This window comes from Panthera tigris, chromosome C1 (assembly GCF_018350195.1).
Source record: "Panthera tigris isolate Pti1 chromosome C1, P.tigris_Pti1_mat1.1, whole genome shotgun sequence".
Taxonomy (NCBI): domain Eukaryota; kingdom Metazoa; phylum Chordata; class Mammalia; order Carnivora; family Felidae; genus Panthera; species Panthera tigris.
In genome coordinates this window covers 83,469,346-83,488,109 of record NC_056667.1, presented here as the reverse complement: position 1 = coordinate 83,488,109, position 18,764 = coordinate 83,469,346, and the positions used below count along the sequence as shown (strand labels likewise).

General features: G+C 40.2%; 1 protein-coding gene across 7 annotated transcripts in view; it reads right to left on the bottom strand.

Moving 5' to 3' along the window:
• The window catches only part of SNX7 (sorting nexin 7), a 183,917-nt gene extending 165,526 nt beyond the window's left edge, over positions 1 to 18,391 (bottom strand). For all 7 annotated transcript variants that reach the window (XR_006221730.1, XR_006221729.1, XM_042997974.1 and 4 more), the window contains exon 1: positions 18,212 to 18,391. Coding sequence is in view for 5 of the 7 variants with exons in the window: in XM_042997974.1 (XP_042853908.1) it covers positions 18,212 to 18,391 (180 nt within the window). In the remaining 2 variants the exon portion in view is untranslated. The remainder of the gene's footprint in view (positions 1 to 18,211) is intronic.
• Positions 18,392 to 18,764: the final 373 nt, after the last annotated feature.

The window sequence follows — 18,764 nt, the reverse complement described above, 5'->3', positions numbered from 1 at the left end:
ACGGGGTTTCCAACCCATGAACTGTGAGATCATGAGCTGAAACCAAGATATGGACGCTTAACTCACTGAGCAACCCAGGCACCCCTTACTTTTGGTTTATTATAAGCATTGGTTATAGGTTAAATTGTGTCCTTCCAAAATTGACCTAACACCCCATACCTCAGAATGTGACCTTATTTGGAGACAGGGTCTTCATAGGGGAGATCAAGTCAAAATGTGGTCATTGGGGTGGGTCCTGATGCAACATAACCAGTGTCTTTATAAGAAGGACAAATTTGGACACAGAGACATGTACAGAGGGAAGACAATGTTAAGGAATGCAAGGAAAAAACAGCCATCTACAAGTCAGGTTGAGAGGCCTGGAACAGATCCTTCCCTCATTGCCCTCAGAAAGAACCAACCCCCTTGACACCTTGATTCCAGACTTCTAGGTTCCAGAACTAGGTTCCAAAATAAACGTCTCTTATTTCAGATACCTAATCTATGTACTCTGTTATGGCAGCCTAGCAAACTGACAGCATTTCTATACATAGAGTAGTACACAATAAAGATCTAAGGAAGGAAGCAAGGGTAGAAAAGAAGGAAGGAGTGATGATTACAGTATTTCATCCTTGCTCCATTCACTCATTTTCTTACAGGTTAGCAAGCAACTCCAATAATTTCTGAGAAACGTTTTTGCCTCTCTCCTTTAATGCTCTCAGATGGTTTCAAAGTTCTACTACTGAAATAAATAAAATATATAACTGAAATTTAAAATAAACAATGGCTTGCCAATATTTGAATACTCAGGAGATAAATACTAAAGAAACAGGTTAAAAGGTTAGATATGACCTTCCTAAGAGTTGTCCTTCCTATCTCTCAGTAAAAGGCTACTTGGGAACATCTCATAAATATAACATGAATTACTCTGATAATACTAAATCCTATCCACCATCTGTGCACAAACAGCTATTTTCTTTTTACAAGTAGAGGGAAAAAAATCAATGTGAGAAGTGTGATAAATCAGAATCATGGCATGAAAAGGCCATGCAAATAAAATTTGCTGATGCGCAAGAAACACGCACACCAAGAGACATCTGGTAAAAAAGCAACTTAAAGTGGAAGGAGTTTGAGAAACTGTGTTATGAGGGACACTCATCCTGATGGGCCTAAATTTAGACTTACCAGCTGTGTTTTGGTTTACAGCTCCTTCCAATCTGCCTGCTTATAATAATAATAAAAAATCAGAAAGGCCTTCTGTGGAACACTGTTGAAAATGTGATTGGGGGAAAAGCCAGCCTGTGTCGTGTTCTATAAAGGGGCATACAACACTCTAATCTTGTTTGACATAATTTCCAGGGCTATGTAGTATATATACCCTTGTATGCATATACCATAATTTATTTATCCATTTTTCTGTTTCTAGCATTTCTATTTTCTAACAGTGTTGCCTTGAATGTACTTGGACTTCCTCAGGTTTTGTGCACTACAAAGCTATATTCTAACCATAGAAATTTTTCAAATCATTTTATTTGACATAACAAATGATGTTATTTGTTATCAGTCCACCTCCCCCAAAATGTAGTGTACTTAATAAAAGAGTTTCTAGTAGGTCAGAGAGGTCATATCTCACCTTAGATCATAGAAGATTAAGGAGAGGATTAAAAAATATGAATCAATGTGTTATACACATCACTTGCTTGAAAGTTTTATATGAATTATCTTATGTAAACCTTACTACAAATTTAGCAATTAGTGATATGTGTGCAGTATGATACTCTCAGGTTGCTGGACAGCAGCGTCCCAGTTAGCCATATCATCACAAAGGTAAATAGTCAATATACTTACAACCATGCTGTACCCATACAACCAATCTGTTTTTCACTTTCAGGACAGTATTCTACAAATTTATTATCTCAGGTCAATGAGATATTCACCACTTTATTATAAAATAGGCTTTGTGTTAGATGATTTTGCCCAACTGTAGGCTAATGTAAATATTCTGAGCATGTTTAAGGTAAGGTAGGCTAGCTATGATGTTTGGTAGGTTAGGTGTATTAAATACATTTTTAACTTATACTACTTTCAATTTACGATGGGTTTGCCAGGATGAAACACCAACGTAAATGAAGAAGAGCTGTATATATTTTTGCATGCATGAAAATACTCCATAATAAAATTCATTTAAAAAGTTATAAAAGCTGTGTCCAAATAAAATAAGGATATATTCTTTACACTCAGACACACACACACACACACACACACACACACACACACACAAACTTACTGTCTTTACTCACCTCATAAAGAATACTGCATATATAAGCAAGGACAAATAAATAACACGTAAGATGTTAAGGCTGAAAGGTGAGGCTCCCTCACTACGTGTGTCCTCCAAACCACTGGTGTACCTGTATGTGTGCCTTACCAATATGTCATATTACTGCATGCTGAAGCCATTTAAAGCCACTAATGTTAAATCCACAAATGACAAAGGTCTCCTAAACTTGTCTTAAAATAAGTCTGGGGTACTGGATAACATACTAAACACAGTATCAGCCAACTACCTATTATAGATTCAGTGATGACTAAGCAGAAGTGGAGCAAGCCAGGAAAAAGAATTATTCTAACCAGAATTCCTTGAAGAAGTTGAAAATATGTCTTATGGGCAGACAACACTGCAGATTCAACTCAGGAATGTAATAAAAAAAAAAAAAAGGTACAGCATTACCAATTGACTGTACACTTCACAGGCATGACCAGGATGGATTCTGGCATACACTAAATTAAAACTACTCCCCTACACCAAAGCTCCATCTTTATAAATAGTTTCCAGAGAAAAGGCTGAGTTGCCTTGTTACCTAGCCACACCAACAACCTTAAGGGCATTCCTGAAGAGACTTAATCTATGCTTATAATGTATCAAGAAAACTAGTAGACAGTTAAAACACCTGTACCAAGAATATTCTTATCCCCTGAAATAACATGACTAATACTATTTATCATGAATTACTCAAACGGGGAGCTATACACACACAGGCACACTTCAGAGATATTAAGGTTTCGGTTCCAGGCAACCACAATAAAGGGAATATTGCAATAAAGTGAGTCAAATGAATTTTGTGGTTCCCAGAGCATATAAAAGCTATGTTTACACGAAACTGTAGTTTATTAAGTGTGCAATAGCATTATGTCTAGAAAATGTACAGTACATACTTTAATTACAAAACCCTTCCTTGCTAAAAAATGTTAACCATCATCAGAGCTTTTAGTGAATTATAATCTTTTTGATGGTGGAGAGCCTTGCCTTGATGTTGATGGCTGCTGACCTATCAGGGTGGCTGCTGAAGGTTGGGGTGGCTGCAGTAATTTCATAAAATAAGACAACAGTAAAGTTTGCCTCATCAACTGGATCTTCCTTTCATGAGCGATTTCTTCTTAGCATGGGATGCTGTTTGATAGCATTTTACCCACAGTAGAACTTCTTTTGAAATGGGAGTCAGTCTTCTCAAACCCTGCTGCTGCTTTATTTACTAAGTTGAGTCATATCCTGAATACTTTGCTATCATTTCAACAATCTTCGCAGCATCTTCAGCAGGAGTAGTTTCCATCTCAAGAAACCACTTTCTTTGCTCTTCCATAAGAAGCAGCTCCTCATCTGTGAAAGTTTTATCATGAGATTGCAGCCATTCAGTCACATATTCAGGCTTCACTTCTAGTTCTCTTGCTATTTCCACCACACCTGCAGTTACTTCCTCCACTGAAGTCCTGAGCCCCTCCCAGTCATCCAGGAGGGCTGGAATCTGCTTCTTCCAAACTCCTGCTCATGTTGATATCATGACCTCTTCCCATGAATACAGTGTTCTTAATGGCATCTAGAATGGTGAATCGTTCCCAGAAGGTTTTCAATTTACTTTGCCATCAGATCCATCAGAAAAATCACTATGGCAGCTATGGCCTTATGAATCATATTTCTTAAATGGTAAGACTTAAGGAGTTGAAATTACTCCTTGATCCATGGGCTGCGGAATGGATGTTGTGTTAACAGGCGTGAAAATATTAATCTCATTGTCCATCTCCATCAGAGATCTTGGGTGACCAGGTGCATTGTCAATGAGCAGCGATATTTTGAAAAGACTTTTTTTTTTTTTTTCCTGAGCAGGAGGTCTCAACAGTAGACTTAAAATATTCTGTAAACCAGGTTGTAAACAGATGTGCTATCATCCAGGCTTTATTGTTCCATTTATCGAGCACAGAGTAGATTTATAATTCTTAAGGGCTCTAGGATTTTCAGAATAGTCAATGAGCACTGGCTTCAACTTAAAGTCACCAGCAGCACTAGCCCCTAACAAGAGTCAGCCTGTCTTTTGAAGCTGTAAAGCCTGGCATTGACTTCTCCTGTCTATAGCTATGAAAGTTGTACACGGCATCTTCTTCCAATAGAAACTTGTTTGTTCTACATTGAAAATATGTTGTTTAATATAGCCACCTTCATTAATTATCTTTACTAGACTTTCTGGATACTTTGCTGCAGCTTCTACATCAGCACTTGTTGCTTCACCTTGACTTTGATGTTATGGAAATGGGTTATTTCCTTAAACCTCATGAACTTATCTCTGCTGGCTTCAAACTTTTCTTCTGTAGCTTCCTCATCTCTCTCAGTCTTCACAGAGTTGAAGAGCGTTAAAGCTTTGCTCTGGATTAGGATTTGGCTTAAGGAAATATTGTGGCTGGTTTGATCTTCTGTCCAGACCACTGAAACTTTCTCCATATGAGTAATAAAGATGTTTCATTTTCTTATCATTAGTGTGATCACTGGAGTAGCACTTTTAATTTCCTCCAAGAACTTTTCCTTTGCATTCACAACTTGGCCATTTGGTGCAAGAGGCAAAGCTTTTGGAATATCTCGACTTTCAACATGCCTTCCTCACTAAGCTTAATCATTTCTAGCTTTTCATTTAAAGCGAGAGACATGTGCCTCTTCCTTTCACTTGAACACTTAGAGGCTACTGTAGGGTTATTAATTGGCCTAATTTCAATATTGTTGTGCCTCAGGAAATAGGGAAGCTCAAGGAGAGGGGACAGCAACAGGGTAATGACTCGTCAGTGGAGGAGCCAGAACACACACATTTATGTATTAAGTTTGCCGTCTCATATGGTTGCAGTTGGTGGCACCCCACAAAAAATGACAATAACAACATCAAACATCACCGATCACAGTCACCATTAACAAATATAATAATAGCTAAAAACTGAAATGTTGCAAGAATTTCCAAAATGTGACACAGAGACACAAAGTGAGCAAATACCATTGGGAAATGGTGCCAACAGATTTGCTTGACACAGGGTTACCGCAAACCTTCAATTTGTAAAAAATGCCATATTTGCAAAGCCTGCAGTAAAGGAAAGAGCAATAAAATGAGTAAGCCTGTAATAAAGCATTTAAAAGACAATACCAGGGGCGCCTGGGTGGCTCAGTCAGTTGAGTGTCTGACTTCGGCTCAGGTCATGATCTCACAGTCTTTGAGTTTGAGCGCTGCATCGGGCTCTGTGCTAATAGCTCGGAGCCTGGAACCTGCTTCAGATTCTGTGTCTCCCTCTCTCTCTGCCCCTCCCCTGCTCATGCTCTGTCTCTCTCTGTCTCAAAAATAAATAAAAACATTAAGAAAAAAAGAATTAAAAAAAAAAAAGACAATACCAGAATTCCAGTAGCACTCTCAATAGTAACTAAAAAATGTACAGGAACAAATACGTGTGTGAGTCTCTGAAGATCTCATTACAAGTGCAAAACAGATGCTTATAAAACTTAAAAACATTAATCTTATATTTATATACCATAATAGCAAATACTGAAATTTTCTAAATAGCAAATACAGGACAGCGACTGTGCCTTTGCACCATATACTTACTCTATTTCATTTCATCATCTCAATAACATGATGGAAGTCAGTGCAATTATCATCATCTGCATTTTATAAATCATAAGTTTATCAACCACAAGGGATGATAATAAATCTCTGATCTCAACTGGCAGAGCCAAGGCTCAACCATCACTTCCAGCACATGTGCGCACACAAAAAGCACCCAGTATAGCAGCTTTACTTCATTCTACAAATGTTCACTGAATGTCAAGCATGTGTCAGGCACTGGATTGGGGCTGTAACAGCAGCCAAGACTGGCATGCTTCTGAGGCTCTTATGAAGTTTACACTTTAGTTAAGTGGGAGGGTTGGAGATAATAAGTAAAGATAGAGAAAAAAACAAGAAAATCCAGATATGAGTAGGTATTGACAAACAAGGGAGTAAATTCCCCAAAAAAAGTAGGGTGGGTTGCTGGGGTTAAGGAGTTAAAGGTAGGGAGCAAGGGGGATGCTCTTGACAGAGCTATAAGGGGAAGTGTCTTTAAGGAGGTAATGTTGAAAAGGAGCCAATCATGAAAAACACTGAGGGAAACGGATTCTGGTCTGGAAAACCAATGAAGTCTATGACAGGAAAGAACTCAGAATGCGGGAGGACCAGAAAGGTGGCAAATGGCTGCAACAAAGCAAATAGCTTTGAAGGTATAAACAACAAAACTCATTTTAACATGAACTGCCTCAGAATTATTAAGTATTCACATCCTCATTCTATAGGTCTTGAAAAACAAGATGGGAGAACTCTACGATAAATGAATGTTCCACATTCATTGTCCAAAAGCAAGAAATCTGTTGTACAACTAGAGGTTTTTAAGGATCCATATGGGCTTGAGACTATCATAAGCATTAGCTGATTGGACTAATGACTGGATAATTTCTTACCTAGTGGACAATTTCCTTTTTTGTATTTAATACCTATAGAAAAAAATGGTTTTACTTATTCAGAGAGGTCCAACATGCCGTTTGCCTATAACTTTGTCATTGTGGGAGATGATATGATTGTTCCCAGTGACCCTCTGTCTTCCTATGAGAGGATTATATCTCCTAGTCAACTGCCAGGTGACTTTCAGCACCTCCTATGGAAGGATTAGTTTCCCACCGCAATGGATTTGATCAGTGACTTATTTGGATAATGGTATATATCTGGGCAGATTTGAAAGCCATTGCCTATTTCCACCAGCACTCATATTCTTTTCCCTCTGCCAGAGGAATGTCATGTCCCAGTCAGGAGTCTCTCCTTCAGTCTTGATCCCTAAATGAAGAAGACATGTGTAACAGACTCAAAAGTTGGAACAGACTCACAGTTCAGTTACAGTTGACAGGTTTACGAGAAAGAAATAAGCTTTTATTATAAGCAAGCCACTGAGATCTTGTGGCCTGTACTACAGCATAACTAGTGAAAGTTGATGAAAATAATCATTCAATGTTCAATTAAATATATAAAAATGCATTTATGTATGTATGCATATATGTATGTATGTACATACACACGTTTAACTTTCTCAGAGTTAGTACCAAAGAACAAATTAGGGATTTTTTTTCCCCCAATTTTGAAGATTCCTATACCAAGAGTTTGCCATTTGCTTTTGATCACACATAATAAGGCTTTCAATATTAAGTAGAATTTCTCTTTCTAATGTTTTATTGTAAATGATTAACCTTTTTCATTTTTTTTAAATGTTTACTTTATTTTTGAGACAGAGAGAGACAGAGTGCGAGTGGGGGAGGGGGAGAGAGAGAGGGAGACACAGAATCTGAAGCAGGCTCCAGGCTCCAAGCCATCAGCACAGAGCCTGACGCGGGACTTGAACTCACGAACTGTGAGATCATGACCTGAGCCGAAGTCAGATGCTCAACCGACTGAGCCACCCAGGCACCCCTAACCTTTTTCATTTTAAAATAGAAATTTTATTTCTTATACCAAAAAATTAAAGCCATGACTAAAAAATAATAAAATTACAAGAAAATGAACCTAAAAGTATTATGCTAAATGAAAGAGAACAGAGACAAAAGACCACATATTTCCTGATTCAATTTATATGAAATTTCCTGAAAAGGCAAGTCTGTAGAGACAGAAAATAGTAGATTAATGCTTGTCTATGACTGGGAGTAAAAACAGAGATTAATTGTAAATGATGTGATGGATTTGGTGGTGGGGGGGGAATATAAAAGTGGTCTAAAACCGGTTTGCAGTGATGATTGTACAACTCATTAAATTTAATTAAAAAAAATCATTCACCTCTGGATGAAGTTTATAGTATATAAATTATACCTCACTGAAGTTAGTTTAAAACCAATCACAAAGAGTATGTTATACCAAAGCATTTCTCAAAGTAAAACAAACATATGTGTGTATATGTATACACACACACATACACACTTGTATATATATATAATTATACACACATATGTGCATTATATATAAATATATAATTATTTCAGTTTTGATTTTTAAAACTACTGGTTTAACCTTCTGTTTTATCATAAGTGCATTTTACTGATTTTTTTACATCAGTATTTGCTAATAAATTTGATTTCCTGACTCTATCCTTTTTTATTAGCACTATAGGTATCAACATTGTGTTACCCAGCATGATTGGTATATGCAGTTCCAGAGCTACTACAATATTCCATTTAAATCAGAAAATCTTTCAAGCATATAAATTTTCACTTGTTTATTGAGAAAACTTTAACATGCATTCCTAAAGTGAGTAACTGTAAAAGTTTATTTTAACTTCACAATTAGTCTTATTACAGCCTCTTCTGTCCTCTTTGGAAAGTGTGGGATACAAATAAATACAAGAATAAAATAAATTTTGAACACTACAACCGAAAGCTATTGAATCTGGTTTTTTTGATCACACTCATTTGTAAAACTGTAGCAGGTTATCAGTGCAGAGTTATACTAGAATATCCTCTCAGAACCTCAAGGATACAGAAATAAAATTCCACCTTTAAAACAATACAGTAGGGGCACCAGGCTGGCTGGAAAGGCATGGGACTCCTGATCTCAGGGTCATGATCGAGCCCCACATTAGGTGTAGAGATTACTTAAAAAGTATTAAAACCTTTAAAAATAAGAACTCAATAAAGTATACTTTTTATAGTATATTCTATTCAAATCTGGAGACTTTTGAAATCATTTTCCAAAAATATTTTTAATAATACTCCCCATTGTCATGGACCAATAAATAAATAAATACTGTTGTCTGCATAAAAACCTTTGCTAAAGGTTCCCATGGATTTTTATCTTTTGGCTATACAACATCCAGTCCCTTTTCCAAATATAACATTGACTATAGTTTCTGCTGGTGCCTATCCCTTTCTGCACCTGCATTTCCAGCCTTCAAATCTACTCTGTGAGCCAGCTAATATTCACCATTTCATTCCTTTCCTGCCATAATTAGTTTCCATTGCTTGCAACTGAGCTTCCTGATTGAGATAGGTGCTACTGGCTTTAAAAAAAAAAATTATTTTTCCAGGTGAAAGAAGGTTCCTAAATGATTCCCTTGGGTTTTTGGTTTTGTTTTGTTTGCTTTGTGTTTATTTCTTCTAATACAATCCAAACAGGATATTTTGTCCAGGAGTGACACTTAACATAGCTCTGTGTCATCCAGCAATAATATTTACTGACCATTTAAGACCAATTTGTTTTAATTCTATTTGGTTTAGTATCCTGATAGGAAAGACCAACACAATACAAACTGAATTTACTGAAAACAGATCATTGGCAAATTACTGTAATAACTGGGTCTATACACAGGGGAAAAAAAGTCACAGGCCATATCATTCATTAACATATTTATCCCATAAATATTTAAAGTTCTTATTCCCTTACCATCAAGAATTGTAATCTATTGGAGACAAACAAGCAATCAAAATTTTACAGATAAGAAATAAATACCTCTTCATAAGACAATGTAGTATTACGAGATTGAAAACAGTATTATGGGAAGCACACAGTGAAGAAATTAATTCTAGCTGAAGAATGAAGAAACTCTTAGGTAAGAGAAAACTTCACATTAGGCCATAAAAAACACAAAGGAATTTGTGAAACAAAGTGAAACAACCTACATCAGTGCTTCTAGATCAGTACTTTTCAAATTGTAAGGTGCAAACAAATCACTGGGGAGTCCTGGAAACCTATAGATTGATTCATTTGGCCTGGAAAGTGGGTTCTATGACTGCATTTCTAAGGAGCGCCCAGGTGATGTGATAGATTCATAGACACTTGAGTAGTAAGGCTGTAGAGGACACAATCTGGAGGCAGGAGAGCCAGCGTGCAGCCTGATCAAGCCCCTCGAGTGGCAAAATGTGTGCTCTGGAAACATCAGCATACTTGTGAGCATGTGGGATAGACTAGAGGCAGAAGATGAGAAGACTCAGACTTTATGAAACTATCTCAGCAGTTCTCAGAAGTAGCTGTAGAACAACTCTGCTTGTAGCAATGGGAACAGAAAGAAGGCACTGATTCCAGAGATACCAAGAAGATAAAACTGATGGGGACTTTTTACATGTCGGGACATGGAGAATGAATGAAAGGGTAAGTAGAAGGTAATGCTAAGTATTTTATCTGGGCTATTTAAGAAATTGTCACATCACCAGCAGAGAATTAAATGGAAACAATAACCAATGTGGGAAGAGAGATATAAAAACTAGGTAGTGGCAGAACATAGTTTGATTTGGGAATTAGGTTGAAGAGAGGAGTAGGATCATCTAATTAAGACTTTCCACTGCTCTTGCCATTGAATTTAGAAAGTTAAAATTCCATTTGTAACAGCCTCTTAATAGTGGAAAGAGATGGTCCGATGGTCACACCCTCCTCTCCTCTGGGACAGTTAGTCATCCAGCTTGTGCTAAAACTTTTTTAGTGGCAGAATTCACAACCATGCTGAGTCATCCCTTTTCATTTTGGAGACTTCAATTAGAAAATCCTTCTATTGGAGTGCCGAGGTGGCTCAGTTGGATAAGCATCCAACTTTGGCTCAGGTCATAATCTCAAGGGTCTGGAGTTTGAACCCTGCATCAGGCTCTCTGCTGTCTGTGCAGAGCCTACTTGGGATTCTCTCTCTCCACCCCCCTCTGCCCCTCCCCTACTTGCTCGCTCGTACTCTCCCTCTCACAAAATAATAAACATTAAAAAAAGAAAATTCATCCATAAATGAACCTAAAACTTGTCTCCTCATATTTTTGACCTAGCAGTTCTAGTTTCACCCTTCAAAACTACAATCATCTAACCAACCTAGATCATAACAACTCTTCGTAAAGAATTAACCGAAGTCTTTTCCAAGCTAAACTACTTTTTGTTCTTCCTCAGCCTTTCTTCATATGTCAAAACACAGCATCAGTGAAACCCCTTTGTTTATTCTCCTTCACAATGGCACATGTGTGGCAAGACTTGCTGGGGCAGCCTTCCCCAATGCTCATGCTAGTGTAAGACAGTGTAGATGGATCCAAGCCCTCTGTCTGCTAACAGCCCAAACAAGATCTCAGGCTCAGTCTCAATACAGCATTCCAAAGAATCAATAACAGGGCACTGGCATCTGGATGAGATAATATATCCCTCTGCCAATTTCTGATAGAGACATTGATTTCCCTTTAAAATACAGAGAATGGAATGAAACTTCAGAAGTGGCATGGACAATTCAGATTACAGACTACAACTAATACTCCCTACGACCTTGAAAATATGGTGTCTGTTTGGATTCAATATCATGTCATTTGTGTAAACTGATCTTTCTTTTAGTCACTGAAAACCACTAGGAAGGTTTGTACCTAAAATGATCCCATTCAAGGTCTCCCTAAACTTACTCCGAAATTTATTTATTTATTTACATTCTATTGCTGACCATATATGCTTACACATAAGGAGAATTTGAGGATTTGTTTAATGTTTATTTATTTTTGAGAAAGAGAGAGAGAGAGAGAGAGAGAGAGAGAGAGAGAGAGAAGGAGTATGAGTGGGGAAGGGGCAGAAAGAGAGGGAGACACAGAATCTGAAGCAGGCTCCAGGCTCTGAGCTGTCAGCACAGAGTCCAACACGGGGCTTGAACTCATGAGCCATGAGCTCATGACCTGAGTCAAAGTTGGATGTTTAAATGACTGAGCAACCCAGGCTCCCCAGATCTTGAGGATTTTTTAGCTCCTTTCTACTTCACTCACCATTCTTCCTCCTCTGGGAGGAATATAAGAGTACTTAACATGTAAGAAGGCTATGATGGTAGATGGTGGAACCTGTAGCGGTAGGTATAAATGTCCTAGATCGATGCTACTTTCCTTTGCTTTATGAGTTCCTCTTTTTTTAACCATCAAAATGGTAAGACCCACTGAGGCAGGATCAGGATGTAGGCCAGGGAAAGGAGAATACATGACCTGACTGCTATAATCCTACATTCTAGATTTTAAGTGAGTTAGTTGAGAATGCACACACACATATACACACAAATATTCACATATATTCATGGATGCTTGCACACTATATGCACACACATAACCTATACATACATATACATTCATACATTCACACATTACACACATATGTATGCACATATGTGTGTGCATATGTATGTACAATATGTGTGTTGTTTTGTATATTTCAGTGCACATCACCAAGGGAACTACTCACTCATTTATTCACATTTCTTGAGTAACCATAAGTTAAGCCAGTAATAAAATAATGATCTGTTTAGGCTTCTGCTCAAACTGATAGTCACTAGCCACAGTCGACAACTTCTATTTTTATTTTTTTTACTTTTTTTAATGTTTGTTTATTTTTGAGAGAGACAGAGACAGAGTGTGAGTGGGGGAGGGGCAGAAAGAGAGGGAGACACAGAATCCGAGCTGTCAGCACAGAGCCCAATGCGGGGCTCCAACTCACAGCCTGCGAGATCATGACCTGAGCTGAAGTTGGACACTCAACCAACCGAGCCACCCAAGTGCCCTTACAGCTTCTATTTTTTTTTTTTAATTTTTTTTTAAAGTTTATTTATTTTTGAGACAGGGAGAGACAGAGCATGAACAGGGGAGAGTCAGAGAGAGAGGGAGACACAGAATCCGAAACAGGCTCCAGGCTCTGAGCTGTCAGCACAGAGCCCCACGCGGGGCTCGAACTCACGAACCGCGAGATCATGACCTGAGCCGAAGTCGGCCGCTTAACCGACCGAGGCACCCAGGCGCCCCTACAGCTTCTATTTTTAATTAAATACAATTAAAAGGTCAGTTCCTGGGGCGCCTGGGTGGCGCAGTCGGTTAAGCGTCCGACTTCAGCCAGGTCACGATCTCACGGTCCGTGAGTTCGAGCCCCGCGTCAGGCTCTGGACTGATGGCTCGGAGCCTGGAGCCTGTTTCCGATTCTGTGTCTCCCTCTCTCTCTGAGCCTCCCCCGTTCATGCTCTGTCTCTCTCTGTCCCAAAAATAAAATAAACATTGAAAAAAAAAAAAAAAAAAAAAAGGTCAGTTCCTTAGATGTACTAGTCACATGTCAAGTGTTCAAAAGCCACATGTGGCTAGTGGCTGCGACATTTAGACAGGCAGATATAGAATATGCCCATTATTGCAGTTCTTTTTGGACAACAGAATCCTATGGTGCCTGTGCATAGCTGCTGAAGAGTCAACAGTGCTGACTAAAGGCAGGAACTATTCACAAATTCTTTACACATAGTAACTCATTTAATTCTCATATTTATTATCAGTCCTCATTTTACAGATGAAGAATCTGAGGCATTGAGACGCTAAGTAATTTGCCCAAGGAAACAAAGCTATTAAGCCGTGGAGCCAGGATTTCAAATACAGACATTTCTTACATATCAGATCCAAAAAGCACAGTGTCCCGCTGGATAAAGCACAACCTGCACTGCCTTTTTGAATCTAGCCTTGGGGGCTGCACAGTATCGCCTCCACCACACCTTATTGATCAGGCAGTCGCAATCCCACCCAGATTCAAGGAGGGGGCAGAGATCCCATCTCTCGATAGGAAGGTGGCAGGTCACAGAAGAGCATATAGGATGCATACAGGATAGGAGATAGAGATGTGGCTATCTTTATCCAAAGCTACTGGCCACATTTTTGTACTATGTCTTATGCTGGTTATTCTTTATTTTCACCCCCAATCTGCCAGCTCCCACCATCTATCTACTCTGTGCTTGGGAGGCCAACCCCTACAGATAACATCACCTGAGTGGCTTGCCCAGGGAAGGTCACAAGCAGGAGATCCAATAGCAGGAGGAGAGGAACTCAAGGAGTATACTGCCTGTTTCTTCCTTCCTTTGGCACCACATTTCTGGCAGAGGCACACTTCTGGCTACATCTCTCTGTAAATACAGCTCCTGTGAAAGTGGCCCCCTTTCTACAGATCCAGCTTTCATCGGATTCCAGCAACACTGTATCTGTTCTCTTCCCATTAAACACTAGGTGCTAATGGATTTTTTTTTTTTTTTTTTTTTGGCCTCGGCAAGTTTCTAACTACCTCAGTATCCTTCGTTTGTTCCTGAACCCTGCCCCAAATTCTATAAGTAGTTCTTGTGTTAAACATTCTTCATTTCAGTCACTGTAGAGAATTCTGATTGTTATCAGGGCCATAACTGAACAGAGACAGTTCAGGGAACAAATATGAAGAATTAATAACCAAACTTCCATTATCTTCTTCTATGTATCTGACAGAATTGTTGAATAGAATAATTATGTCCCTCTATCACTATGTTGGGATTGACAGATTTCCAATATACATAGGACTGGTTGTCTCAAAAGCTATATTCTATTATTCTTTCAAAAAGAACGTTTTTCACAAAAATGAGTGATTCTTTCAAAAGCATTGTTTAAATAAACATGCTCATTGTTGTATTTCTGATTTATCATAAAAACAATTTTCTATCCTTCTTATAAAACCAGATCACCTCTCTCTTTTCGAAGTGTTTATAAACAAAATACTAAAAAGTTCTATTGCTCTCATAGCTTTGCTGGAGACTGAAATTAAGCCTACCTATACCTTCCAGAGCTTCCTTTTTGCCCATTACATTAAAAAAACAGTTTTTGGGGCGCCTGGGTGGCTCAGTCGGTTGCGTCCGACTTCGGCTCAGGTCATGTTCTCACAGTTCATGGTTGGAGCCCTACATCGGGCTCTGTGCTGACAGCTCAGAACCTGGAGCCTGCTTCAGATTCTGTGTCTCGCTCTCTCTCTGGCCCTCCCCCGCTCACACTCTGTCTCACTCTCTCTCAAAAATAAATAAACATTAAATTTTTTTTGAAAAAATAAATAAAATTTAAAAAGGATTTTTTTTTTTTTTTTTTAGTTTTGGTGCACCAGCCTACAATCCATGTCCCCTCAAAGATGACTAGTGGTGAGGATAATTCCATCTGTAAATTGGCAGTTTACCTTAGATGATAACAGATCTTATTTTGTAGACCCGAATACCTTTTAGAAAGACCAATAACAAGATCTATCATTTACTGAGTACCAGGTAAGTACCTCAGTGTTTCACTGTGACCTAGCTACCTTTGCTATGTTTCAGTTACTCCTTCTACATATAACAGTATTTAATAAAAATAAAGGCTATATATTTTATTTTCATATGTTATTTCTTTAAAAAATAACTTTTTTAAAAAAATAGAGAAACTGGACTCTTTTCTCTAAATTTTTTTGCAAGCTGCAGGTCATTTTGGCTCAGCTCTAACACTATTACAGTATTATTATAATGTTTGTCCTTTTTGTGTTTTTGAATCATTGGTCATGTTCCCCTACCTTCCAACATATATATTGACTCTTTGAAGTCAATATCGTCTACATTCCCTATGGTCTCTTGAGATTTGGTATCATTTTTCTCCTCACTGGATTACTTGAAAACTCAGAACAATACATTGTTTTGTTTTCCATCTCTGCTGATTTATGTTGCCATTTAGAACTTCTGTCACATCTTCCACCTGGACTCCAAGACTGACAGCAAGAACTGAATCATGTATTTCTTTTTTCCAAATACTTAGCACAGTATCTTACACAAAAAATATTTAACATGTATTTGTCATGCACTTCCATCGTGGGAAGAAAAGAATTAATAATAAGCCAAAGATGCCACTCTTTAAAAAACTTCTGGAGGGGAGTGTGACACATATTCACAAATAATCTAATGGAAACGAACGCTAAATATGAAAGTAGTGGATCTCAAAGTACTAAAGGGTAATGACAGTATACTTTAGAAGTAATTGTTGAAAGCACCCCAGGGTAAACTGGTCAGTGGGAGAGTTCTACAGAGGAGCAGGCTATGAAAAGGGAGTGGTAGGGACAACAGGCCCAATGGAGAGGACTTTCTTAAATCTGCTTGTCTAACTAACTGTGGTTAATGGTTGTAAAATTCAACTAAATGAAATACAAGTAGGTAGCTAAAACTTAAAATTTTTCCAAGTATTGTTTTCAGACTTTAACAAACATTATATCTTTCTTTACCTTAACCTATGCGGCCAGCCAGCTTCTACAAAAGTGGTTCTTAACTTTTTCTAAGTGTCTACACGTGTAGTTATACACTAACAAGTAGGGCGGGTCCAGGTGTATGGAGCTGAAGCTTACATCCTTATAAAAAAAAACTTACAGAACAAAATTAGAAAGAAAAAACAAATGTTCATCTAGAAAGAGAAAAGAAATCTCAACAGCTCTTTGGAGCCTTCGAGATCTAGATTCCTTTCTTCTGAGATCTCTTCTGAGATCTTCTGAGATAGCTTTAGGCAATTTACCAGACATGCTAACTTAGAAATGTTTCTGGGTTTCTAGAACATCGACAATTTTCAGTAACTTTCAACATTTCCAGAGGCCTAAAGCAAAGGAACATCTGAAGTTTAAATTTCAAATAGCTTCTCCTTAGATCTGCCTCTGACAAAGGGGGCATTTGTAAGAAGGGGCTGGGAAACTTAGAATCTGGGGAAAGAGAAAGCACAGGACAAAACAATCCTAGATGATTGTGATACACAACTGCCACTCCCAACATTCTCCCTACCCCATGCTGGAAGTTTCACAATGCAGAGCCCTACACCAATACGCCTAGACTCATAGTTTCTTAGAAGGCATTGCAAAGCACTGGCCAATTGTCCTTGGTCTGAACATACAGTATGTGTGGAATATAAAAAGGCAGTGTTAATTTTTTTTTTACAAGTGAACATAAAATAATTCCAATGCTTTAGGATTTAAACACATTGAAAGGTCAAATTAACTTTCTCAAGAGCACAAAGCTGATACTCTCTGAACATCTAGAATACAATCGTGCCTACCATTGCATTCAATCCTTAGGGGAGAAAGGAGTTTTGCATATCCCTCTCTGAGGCCACAGTCTGTTCAATTTGGTAACTTGAGTTCACTCTCCCAGAATATAGCTGTGGTTAGGAATGCTGCTTTACCTAACACCTCAAGGTAACTAACATGTAAGTACTGCATAGACTTCTTATCAGTTAATACACTGTTGTCATCGCAAGTCTTCTATCAGCGGCAACGTTAAGAAACTGGGTTGACATTCTTACAGCCCTGCAAGAAAGGTATTTTTCTTTTCCTAAAAGAAATTACAACCACCGGTCTACAAGCGCCACAAGCCTACCACTAACCATCAGTTTCCCTGCAACTATACTACAAGTTAAGAGGGCCCTTTGGTCCTAGATTTCCCCGGGGAAAGGAAAAACGAAAGCGGCTGGCGGTGGGTTGGGTAGCAGTTGCTGGCCGAAAAATCCTCAACTCCGTAACAGAGGAGCTTCCTGTTGGACCCAGGAACCGTTTTCTCTGAAGAGGGGATTCCCATGCCACCTCTTCTCGCTGGGCTTGAGACTCACCTCGGGTGTCAGTCACCCCGGCCTGAGACCCACAATCAGTAACACTAAATCAGGAATCATTTCTCTAGACTAGGATGAAATCTCTCCCAGAGTTCGGGGCTGGTTGCGCCCGAAAAGAAGCTGCTAGGGCGGGGGCACTTTTCGGGTCACTGCCTCCCAGGTTCGGAAACCGTCCGGATGAGGTGTCCGCGTCAGAGAAGAAAAGGGAAAGAGAAAAAGGGGGAGCGGGGGGGGGGGTAAATCACAACTTTGCAGACGCGGCAAAGCCAAGGCCGTGCCGAATCGAAGGTCAAAGTGCAGAGGAGGGAGCGGCTGTGGTTCGGGGCCCGGCCCGGACGCAGCCCCGGGTGCAGCCAGCTGCCTGGCGGGGCTGGGCGGCCGGGGGAGACCCCACCCATCTGCAGCTCCGAGCCTCCGCCGGGGACGCGCCAGCGCGCCGGGGCGGCCGCCACACCGCGGTGCCAACTCCTGGAGTTGACTTGGAACTTTCCCGGGACGCGCCGCCGCCGCCGCCCTCACCTTACTGAACACCTCCAGGTCGTCCTCGTCCTCGTCCAGATCCAGCACCTCGGCCTGGAGCAGGGTGGAGGAGCCGCTGCTGCCCAGGAGGGGGGCGTCGACCCCCGGGCTTTCCCCACCGGCGCCCCCAGCCGGGAGGCCGGAGGAGCGCGCCGGAGATGCCAGGCGCTCGCCCTCCATCCCGAGAGTGCGCGCCCGGCCCGCCGCGGCTGCCAGCCCCTCTCCCCCGAGCTTGCCCATTGGCTCCCGCGCATCCTGCACCTCCCCGGCCGGCCCCGCTCCAGCCCCTCGCCCGCTGCGCAGACGCGGAACTGCCGGGGCGAGCGCAGGGCCGGATCGTCCCCACCTGGCCTGGGGCCTGCGGGAGACGCGGGAGTGGGGCTCGCGGGCCCTGGCGAGGGTGGGGAAAGGGCCGCTGTGCGCTGCAGGAAAGGCGAGCACTCCCAACTAGGACGGGGGCGTCCTCCCACTGCCCTGGCTCGGGGATTGCCTAGCGTGGGTTTCCGCGGGGGCAGGGGTTTGGGCTTGAGCGACAGAGCAAACCATCAACTTC